The 11,209-nt window shown below is 36.6% G+C and overlaps 1 protein-coding gene across 1 annotated transcript; it reads left to right on the top strand.

Annotated features, from left to right (window-relative positions):
- Window positions 1-7,795: 7,795 nt before the first annotated feature.
- Window positions 7,796-9,892, top strand: LOC149547823 (uncharacterized). Its single transcript, XM_089794191.1, has 4 exons — window positions 7,796-8,479; window positions 8,564-8,645; window positions 8,751-9,410; window positions 9,675-9,892. The coding sequence occupies exons 1-4, from the start codon at window positions 7,796-7,798 to the stop codon at window positions 9,890-9,892; spliced, it is 1,644 nt and encodes a 547-aa protein (XP_089650317.1).
- The last annotated feature ends 1,317 nt before the right edge of the window (window positions 9,893-11,209 follow it).

Genomic DNA, 11,209 nt, shown 5'->3' with positions numbered 1-11,209 from the left:
TGTCATCCTTTGCCTAAATTATATCTAATATGCAGTATTTCATATAAATATCCAAATGTGCATTCTTATGCTTGAATTTAGTTTGATGGATGTTTATTTGCAAATATGTCTTATATCATAACTAAGCTGATGATAAGGATTAAAGGATGAGTGGAAGAATCCAGAAGTTGGTTGCCGACAACATTCAAGGAGAAACGAGCATCAAGGAACAACCACAAAAAGGAAGTTATAACCACTCTAGGAAACATGGCAGTGAATAAGGAGGAGTTTTTACGAGCCATTACCTTCTCTGCATTTACGTTGTAACAAGCGGATGCTGCAACTTCATTGCTCCCTCCTCAATTATGTTATCCTTCCTTTCCACTTTTAGTTGTTCTCCTATATTCTCTCCTATGGACTTAACTTAGGATAGTTACTTTTCTGTTATGTAATAAAGAGTAGATTCCCTATATATGTCGAGATTGACTCCTGTGTGTGAAGTTTTTTTAGTTTTTAGTTTTTGGTTTTTGATAAGTTTTATCGAGTAAGAGAGAACATTGATTCATAGTTTGTTGCAGTTGTGTTTTACAATTCTGAATTATGTAATGACTGATTAATGAAATGAATTAGTTATCTTTAGTTTCTATCCTGTGTTGGTAGATTAGAGAAGCCAACCAAGGGGGCCCACTTGGAAGGTGGATTAGATTAGGATAGAATAGATCCATTTTACTAAGCATTAGCAGTATTTTAAGTAAGACCTAGCTAGTTAATTCCTTCCTATAGCATTACACTTCATGAACGTTCCTACAGCATCTGTGAGAACAGTCTAATGGATGAGTCAAGATGGAATCTCTGTTATCTTGTCATTGTTTTTTCAACATTCATAGATGCAGTAGTTTCCTTTCCACAGCAGTAGTGTAGTTTCCTTCCTTTGCATTTTTACTTTCCTGCAGCACAAGCATAATGACTCATCAAGGTACCTAGTGCACATACTATGCCGACCATTTCAAGTATACGTCCCTAGGTTGACAATCTAAATGCACCTCATGGTAGGGAAAAAGTAGTCCTTAGCTTGAATAGATTATTCCTAAGCCAGGCCTAGCGCATGACTATGGAACACCTATTGTGAGGTGGTTCATTTTTGGCGCCGTTGCTGGGGATGGTGTCAAGCTAGGAGCATTTTTGAGTCATAGTTTTTAGATTAAGTTCTTTTTACTAGTGTGAAAATTTTAGTTGCATGCATTGAAGAGGAAGACGACGAGATGAATATGGTAGATTTCTTCCACAGGGATCTGTTAATTTGAATGAAGAAGTTGAAGAAGAAGTTGAGTTTCCCTTTGAAGACGCAAGTCCTATTTTCCCCACAGTATCATCATCAAGAGCTGAATCCCTAGATATATCTGGTCTCCAACCTTTCACTGAAATATTGACCAGTTTTCTTGATAACACTACCTCGAATCCACCAGTTGTTAATCACCCAGTGCCTAACATTCCTTTTCAGCAGCAAACTCATAATCTAGTCCCACCAGTCATGGCACAACCCACTTTTCCATTTCCACTTCCAAGTCTCATAACCAATGCCAATCTCAAGAATATACCTCCCACTGCTCTTCTGAAGTTCTATGGCCTTGCAACTGAAGACCCTGATACCTTCTTGTTTGAGTTCGACATCCTTTGTCATAGTTTCGACTACAACACTGATGCCCATAAGCATAAATTATTTCCAGCCACATTGAAAGAATCAACTTTATGATGGTTCATGGGCTTAGGAGCCAATGCAGCTATAAATTGGGATGAAATGCAAGCCTTGTTTTTGGAAAAATATAAAGAATATTGCAAAGCATCTGGCACAAGAGGAGATGATATCTTTAGGATATAACAGAAGGAGGAAGAGACACTAGAAGACTATGTTTCTTGATTTTTATATACACTACAAAAGAATCCTCAGCACACATTGTCTAAAGATTCCCAAAAACTAGTCTTTCTAAGAGGAGTGAATGAAGACTATTTGGAAGCATTGGACCTGATGGCCGGTGGAGATGTATATCAAGATCAATGGGATGACCTCAAAAAGATATGTCAGAACTACTCAAGGTCAACCATGAAGAAAGGTCGAGGACCCTGTTCTACGGTTACAAAAGGAATTAGTCAAGGCATTTCAAAACTTGAAATATCCAATTTGTTGTTAGATTTCAAACAAGACATCAGTAATGATGTCACTACACAGTTGGATATAATGACTGCAAAGAAGAAGCAAGCAGAGGCTAAGTTACAACTAGCTGAGTACTGTCCTCATTGCCGAAAGCAAAAGAAGGATTGCCACTGTAAATTGGTTGCAAGCATGGAGAACCAACATCTTCCAACTGAATATGTAAAGATAGATGGGGATGATGAGCAAGTATTCTTTGTTGCTCAATGCCGACCATGGGCTCAACGTCAAGGTATGCATCAAGACCCCTTGCAAAATTCAAATTCATATGGTAATCAATGGAAAAACTGCAATACCCAAGGTCCTCCACAAAACCAACCCAATTGGAATAATGTTGGGCAAAATAACCCACAACAGTCTCAATGGTCTCAAAATTTCCAACAACCTTGGCCTAACCAACAGAATAACCAATGGCCCCAGAACCAGCAGAACCAATGACAACCACTCCAAGGGAATTGGCAATTTCCAAACCAATGGAATTGGCAATCTCTAAACCAATGGAAGGGATCTCAACAATGGCCTAACCAAAATACTAGTATTCCACAATTACCCCCTCCAACTCAACAACCTACTTTAATGCCACCACTTACAAATAGTGGACCTCAAAAAAAAACACAGCTACCTGTACAGCCTTAGCCAAATCCAAATGGCAAACCACAGCAGCCTATGTATAGTACTGATACCCAGTAGTACCCTACTTATGCCCTAGATGTTGTAGATATACATTTGAGATCTGGAACGACCTTACCAGCACCAAAGCCACCTCTTATAACTGAAGTATCAGACTCTCCTGCAGCATCAGAACCTTTGGTTGATGAACCTGTTGACCCAACTAATGTAACCATACCAATACCAGATCAACCAGCAGTAGAGCCTCCTTTTCCAGACCAACTAATACAAAAGGAACTTGAACAAAGCAAGGAACAACCCTTTGACATTGTTAATCAGTTGAAGAATATGCATGTCCAAATACCTTTGTTTCAAGCTATTAAGGACATTCCTGCTTATGGAAAAGCTATAAGGGAAGCTTGTCTAAAGAAACCTGGAAGGAAGAAGAAGGATCCTACCACAGTTCATGTTGTTGGAAATTTAACTGATATCATGTTAGGAAGAGTGATTTTACCAAAATATTCTGACCCAGGGAGTCTAGTAGTAAGTGTCAGCATAAATGGTCAATTTGTTAAAAATGCCTTAATAGATTTGGGAGCTGCTATAAATGTGATGGCTAAAGAAACCATGAAGAAGTTACAAATAGAAGGATTAAGGCCCACACCAACTATTCTGCAGCTTGCAGATAGTTCCACTGTCATTCCTGATGGAATGATAGAAAATATTGTTGTGAGCTTAGATTCCCTAGAATATCTTGCGGACTTCATGATTTTGTCCCCTAAAGTAAACCTATCTAGCTATCCTGTCATTCTAGGTAGACCATGGTTGGCCACAATAGATGCAAACATAAATTGCAAATCAGGGAATATGACCATATCAAATGGCCAAGCAACCAAGCAATTTGATCTATATCCTCCTGCACAACCATTACCAGATTTGAGTACATCTTTTTGGCCAGATTTAGGAGATGAAGAAGAAGAGATAAATTCCTTAGTATAACTTATGATGTTACATAGGCAATCTTTTCTAAAGTTGCAAGAAGAAGATTTAGTAATCTAGAGCATCCTTACCAACACCTGTGTGGTAGGAAAAGATGTGTCTGAAAGCTCTGTATTAGAATTGATTACATATGAGGAGTGTGATACAAGCTCTACTTTACTTAAGGAACCTGAAAATATTTGTTCACTACTTCCCTATGAATTAGAAGGAAGCCCAATCTTTTAAATTGCTATGGTAGAATCCACTATTCCTATTGAACTGAGTAAAGGCCATAAACTGCATGTTAACCCCAAATTGACATACGTACAGATGGAACAATTAAAAGAATTTCTTCAGAAGCATGAGAAGACTTTTTCTTGGGATTATGATGATATGAAAGGATTAAGCCCTACACTGTGTGCCCATAGGATATACATTAATGAAGGTTGTCTACCACTTCGTCAACCTTAGAGGAGGATAAATCCAAGCCTCAGAGAAATAGTCAAAATAGAATTGCAGAAACTGCTTGATGCTAGCTTTATCTATCCTATATCTGATAGTAAATGGGTATCACCGCTGGTTATAGTACCTAAGAAAGGAGGAAAATGGAGAATTTGTGTAGATTATAGGGAGTTGAATAAGGCTATTAAAAAGGATCATTTTTTTCTTTACCCTTCATAGATCAAGTTTTGGATACACTAGCTGGAAAGAAGTACTTCTCCTTTTTAGATGGATACAGTGGCTATAATCAAATCAGTATTGCTCCTGAAGACCAAGAAAAAACTACATTTACCTGTCCATGGGGTACTTTTGCATACTTTGTTTTACCATTTGGTCTTTGTAATGCTCCTGCAATGTTTCAACGAGCTGTAATTAGTATTTTTGATGATATATCACATGATTGTATGGAAATCTATATGGACGACTTTACAACATTTGGAGTTACTTTTGAAGAAGCAATGATAAATCTTGAAAAAGTTTTGGTAAGATGTCAAGAACATAATTTGGCACTAAATAGTGAAAAGTGTTTCATGCTCATGCAAGAGGGTGTGGTACTTGGTCATTTCATATCTACTGCAGGTATACAAGTAGACCCAACTAAAATTGAGGTAATTCAAAGATTACCTATACCCACTAAATTAAAAGGTATCAGATCTTTTCTGGGACATGTTGGATATTACAGGCATTTTATAAAAGATTTTAGTAAAATAGCCAGTCCCTTGTACAAGTTTCTCACCAAAGAAGCTAAATTCAATTGGACACTTGAGTGTGATAAAGCTTTCTTGCAGCTTAAGCAACTTTTGAACACAACCCCAACTTTACAAGGCCTTGATTGGAACCTACCTTTTCACATATATACAGATGCTTCTGATTATGCCATAGGTGCATTTTTAGCACAAAAACACTCAAATCTTGAGAATGCCATTTATTATATTAGTAAGAGTCTTCATGGTCCAGAACTAAATTACACAGTGACTGAAAAAGAATTGTTAGCAGTAGTCTATGCTCTAAATAAATTTTGGCATTACATCATAGGTTATCCTATCTATGTTCATACTGATCATGCAGCAATCAAATATCTCATGAACAAACCTGCTATAACTGGTAGGTTAGCAAGATGGTTACTATTGTTACAAGAATTTGACATAACCATAGTAGATAAGCCTGGGAAAACAAATGTCATAGCTAATTATTTGTCAAGAATCAATCATCATGATACTGACACTACTCTGGTAGATGATGCATTTCCAGATGAACATTTGTTTCATATTGCTGTTAAAGTTCCATGGTATGTAGATATTGCTAACTACATTGCAACTAATAAGACACCAACGCATTTTTTTTATACGGAGAGAAAGTTGCTTATATAGAAAAGCTTCAATTTCTCATGGATAGACAATTTTCTGTTCTATACAGGACCTGATCAAGTTATGCGTAGATTTGTAAGAGAAGATGAGACATATGATATTTTACATGCATGTCATAATGAGCCTTGCGGAGGACATTTTGTAGCCAAAAGAACAGCTTTCAAAATCTTAGCCACTAGTTACTATTGGCCTACCCTTCATAAAGATGCAATCAATTATACAAGGAAGTGTGACCAATGCCAAAGAATGGGTCGCCCAACCAAAACAGATGAAATGCCTCCGAACCCTCAAGTGGTGTTAACACCATTTGACAAATGGGGAATGGGCTTCATCGGTCCTATTGATCCTCCATCCAATGGGAAGTATTATATTCTGGTTTGTATTGACTACCTAACCAAATGGGTTGAGGTTAAGGCTATGAAACATGCCCGTGATGAAAAAGTTGTCGAATTCCTGTATGAAGAGATTTTTACACGTTATGGAGTTCCTAAAGAATTGGTTATTGATCAAGGCACACAGTTTACTTCCAACTTGATTTTAGAATTGATGAAACAGTATAACATCAGGCATCGCAGATCCAGTCCTTATCATCCACAAGCCAATGGACAAGCAGAAGTTACCAACCGTGAGCTAGAAAATATTCTAACTAAAATAGTCCATTTTCATCATCGAGATTGGACCAGCCGATTACAAGAAGCTGTTTGGGCTTATAGAATAACTTGGAAAACCACTATCGGATTCACACCATTTGAGCTTTTGTATGGGAAAGTGGCAATGCTTCCAATTGAATTTGAACACAAGACTTTAAGAAGAGCATTGACCTTAGATATTGATCTTCTTGCAGCACAAAGAGAATGTCTCCTGCATCTTAATTCTTTGGATGAAATGCGCAAGACCACTTTAGAACACACTGAACTAGTGCAAAAATAGAGAAAACATTGGCACGATTCTCATATCCTCAACAAACAGTTCAAAGCTGGAGATTGGGTATTATTCAAGGTTGCACGGGTACGCATACCCAGACCCCTGGTACACGTATCGGGTACTGGTATGCGTATCCCGTACCGGGTACGAACTAGGGCACGTTTCCTAAATCGTAAAATGCCACGTCAGCTTTGAAAAGGTAGAGGCGGCACAATTTGTCGTGCTGGAAAGTTGAAATAAAATGTAACCTAAAACGCGACGTTATATTAGCAAAACGCGACATTAAAAACTCTCCATCCGCGAGCAGGTCAAAGACGAGGTTAAAGGTTGAACACAAGTCAAAGACAAGGTTAAACGCAGGTCAAAGAAAGTTGAAAAATGGAAGGGCAAAGACGGTTTCACGCATTTTTCTCAAACGCCACGCATTTTTCTCAGACGCCACGTATTTTTCAGACGCCACACGAGGTTCAGACGCCACACAAAGTTCAGAAACTCCACCCATTTTTCTGCAACCACAGACTCGGCGCTCGCATAGACAGGTATCCATTAATCAACTTCTTTCTGCTCGCATTTCCTTACCATCTTTTCTGCTCGCATTTACATTATTTTTCAACGTTTTTTAATTTTGTTTGAGTTTTAATTTTTAAACTTTTAATTTTTAAAGTTTTTAGTTTTAACTTTTAACAAAGTTTAATATTTTAATATTTTTATATATGATGGAACTACGTAACTTTAAAGTCTTAAAATACATAAAATTAATAAATTAATAAATATTTTTAAATTTCAATATTTATACATTGTATAACTTTATTGAAATTAATTTTTAAATGTTATTGTTTAACTTTAGCATTTATTTAATTTTTAATTTTTTTTATAATTTAAAATTGATAAAATTTAATTAAAGTATTATTTTATTGATTTAATTAAATTAATTTATAGTTTAGTAGTTTACTATTTAGTATTTTGACTTGTAACAATACACGATCATCTTAAATTTTAAAAAAATTAAATTATAATATCAATATAGATTTTTAAAATTTTAAATAGATGTTTACAATTTAAATAATCATTTAAATTTTAAAGTGAAATTTATTTTAGATATTAAATTTAAAATATAAAGCAATATAAAGCAACTTTAAGTCTTTAATTCTTTTTTATTTGCTATACAATATCTTCTCAACAGTTCGACACTAATTATTGAATTTTTTAAAAAAAAATTCCAGGTAGAATGTCAGGTGGAGGAAAGCAAGCGTTGTATCCTTTGTGGAAGTATGTTGATCGTGTTCGAGGGCCGAAGGGTTCAGGTGGATCAGCCGAGGTCACATGCAAGCTTTGCCCTTTGAAATGGAAAGGTTCTTACACGAGAGTGAAGGCTCACTTCCTTCACATATCTGGGGTAGGTGTTGATCCTTGTACAAATGAGGTGGAACAATATGATCTTATAAGGGAGCAAGAAAGGGCTGAAGGGAAAGTTGCTAAGAAGAGCTCTCATGCTTCAACAACAGGGCATGTACATAGTCAACATGGAGATTCAGAAGTAGATGTCTCAACTATAGATGTAGCTCGCAAGAGACAACACATTGGTAGCTCAAATCCCATTGAAGAATTGTTTGATGTGATCAGTCGAGATGCTGTTGATGCAGCAATTGCACGATTCTTTTATGCAAATGGAATTGCATTTAATGTTTCTTGCTCCCCTTTCTACACTGAGATGGTCCAAGCTATCCTTCATGCACCAACAGGGTATAAACCACCTGGATATGAAAAGCTTCGCACTACTTTACTTGATAAAGAGAAAAGTCGATTAGATGAACAAACTACACCACTGAAAAGAGTGTGGGTTACAGAGGGATGCAGTATTGTGATGGATGGGTGGACAGATGCTAGAAATCGTCCATTACTTAATATCATGGTAACATGCAGCAAAGGGCCTTATTTTTTGAAGGCAATAGACTATTCAGGGCAAGAAAAAAATGCAGAATTTCTACACACCTAGCTATGTGAGGGCATTGAGGAGGTGGGGGCTACACATGTGGTCCAAGTTGTTACTGATGCTGCCCCTGTTTGTAAAGCAGCAGGTATGTTGGTGCAAAAAAAGTACAAGCATATATTTTGGACACCCTGTTGTGTGCATTCGTTAAATAATGCACTCAAAGACATTGGCAAGTTTCAATGGATTACAGATCTCATAGAGAAGGGGAGAAAAATACAAATGTTTATATGCAATCACCACCACACACAAGCCATCTATTGTAAATTTGCCAAGGTGGAGCTACTCAAACCTGCTGATACACGTTTTGCTTCTTACTTCATTCTTCTTGACCGCCTTTGTGAAGTCAAGGGAGCTTTGTGTTCCACAGTTGTTAGTGAAGCATGGACAACTTGGAGACAATCTACTTCAGATACTGCTGTTGAGGTGCGAGGTATGATTCTTGATGAGCATTTTTGGGCTGATGTGAAATTTGTTGTGGAGTTTATTAAGCCCATATGTGAGCTAATCAGATATGCAGATTCAGATAAGGCATGTTTGGGAGAAATTTATGAAGCAATAGATTCCATGTGTGAAAAAGTGAAGACAATAACTGATATAAAAGACCCTTCTCTATATCCTTTGATAGAGGAGAAGTTACATGGAAGATGGAATAAGCTTAACACACCTCTTCATTGTGCTGCGTATGCTCTTAATCCTAAATGGCATGATATACAAGTGACTGGGAAGAGGGCTCCACATCAGGATAGAGAGGTAATGAAAGGATTTTGGGCTGCAATAAAAAAGATCTATGGCCGAGGTGAGGATGTTGCAGTTATAAGGAGTCAATGGAATAAGTTTTCACGTGGGAAAGGTAAGTTTGGTTCTGTGGAAGCTTTATATGATATGAAATTAAAGATAGACCCTATAGAGTGGTGCTGGAACCATGGAGGTGAAGCTCCTAAATTGTAATCATTTTCCATAAGATTGCTCTCACAAGTAGCTAGCTCTTCATCTTGTGAGAGAAATTGGAGTACTTATGGGTTCATCCATTCACTATTGAGAAACCATTTGGGGTCAAAGAAAGTAGAGAAATTGGTGTACATTCACAGCTCACTTCATCTCCTCTCTCGTCTAGATCCTGGATACAATGATGGTCCTTCATCAAAATGGGATCAAATCTCACCTGATGGAGAACTTGCTGCCCTTGTGGATGGAGAGGTTGAAGTAGATGGCCTTATTGACTTGCCTATTATTATTCTACCAGCAGAGGAACCTAAGCTCGAGAGTGATGACTATTTGGACAGCATCATAACTGAGGACCTTGATATGGATGATGAAGACATAGAAGACTAGAAAATAGATTAAGATGTCTGATTTTAGTTTTAGTTTTTTGTTTGCATATCAGCTTGCTGTTTATCAAGCTTATTTCGATATGTAATCAGTTTGAGACTTTGGTACAATGCTGATTAACAATAGATTATAATCTATAAAGTCATAAACTTTTTTTGATTTTCACTGTTTAAACTTTAAACTAGAAGTTTATCATTTCTAATATCAATGTGTCCTATCTATATGATATTGATATATCATTATGAAGTTATTGTTCGTATTTAAAGTTTGTCTTCTCTATTAAAACTTAACTATCTTTATCATTATGAAGTTATTACTGTTATTGTTTGTATTTAAAGTTTGTCTTCTCTGTTAAGTATCTAGACTCTAAATTTTAAAACTGATATTTTTTAAACCCTCTTGGACATGTACAACCAACTTATAGACTCATGAGACTCACCCCAGCATGTATGGCCTCTCTGATTTTCTCAGCCAGTATGGCAGCTTGTTCTTAATATCAATGTTGAGTGAGTACTTCTTCAAACAGCAGAGCAATTCCCAGACCCTTCAATCACAATCTTCAGCATACTATCACAGTTTCATATATTAAAATTTATAAGTTTAAACATTTTTGGATTTCTTGTTTTGGATGCTCAATGTCATGACTCATGACTGATATTTTGATTTTCAGATTTTATATAAGATAATTATATATATATATAAAATATTAAAATTAGACATACACACGTACCCCCGTCCCCTGTTTTGAAAAATACCCGTACCCGTTCCCGTACCCGTACCTGTTCCCATTCCCGTACCCATGTACCCATGCAACCTTGGTATTATTGTATGATTCTCGCTTTAAGGATATGCCAAGGAAGTTGCAAATGCGATGGTTAAGACCATATCAAATCATCCATGTCTTTGACAATGGAACAGTTCAACTAACCACAATTGATGATATGCCTTTCAAAATGATGATCAACGGTCATTGACTTAAAATTTACAAATGGCCTCAAAAAAAAGCTGACTTCATGCAACAGTTCGAACAACCGGATCCAACAACAACTCAAGTATCTCTTCCTGCAGCCGAAGGTGAAAACCTTCTGCCTGCTCCTCTTCAACATTAATTTTAATTTGCATGTCCATAATAATAACTTTATGTTCACATAAAGTCCATTTTCTTTTCATGATATTCCTTTCTATTCATATCTTAATCTTCCATCCACCCACCTCACTCCATTTCTTAATCTTCCATCCACTCACTTTCTACGTACTTACATTTTTGTGTTTTCAATCAAATCTGCATATGCTGATGGATGCTGCCATTTACATTACTTC

The sequence above is a fragment of the Cupressus sempervirens genome, chromosome 7 (genome assembly GCF_028749045.1).
Source record: "Cupressus sempervirens isolate cs-2001-9-10 chromosome 7, ASM2874904v1, whole genome shotgun sequence".
Classification (NCBI taxonomy): domain Eukaryota; kingdom Viridiplantae; phylum Streptophyta; class Pinopsida; order Cupressales; family Cupressaceae; genus Cupressus; species Cupressus sempervirens.
The sequence above is the reverse complement of the archived record's forward strand: the minus strand, read 5'-3'. Positions and strand labels throughout refer to the sequence as shown.

Bases quoted from the DNA above. Each gene is read 5' to 3' on its own strand.
- LOC149547823 (XM_089794191.1), top strand. From the start codon at position 7,796: ATGTCAGGTGGAGGAAAGCAAGCGTTGTATCCTTTGTGGAAGTATGTT. The intron at 8,646-8,750 runs GTATGTTGGTGC...AATGGATTACAG, and splicing joins CCCTGTTTGTAAAGCAGCAG to ATCTCATAGAGAAGGGGAGA. The intron at 9,411-9,674 runs GTAAGTTTGGTT...TCTCTCGTCTAG, and splicing joins TAAGTTTTCACGTGGGAAAG to ATCCTGGATACAATGATGGT.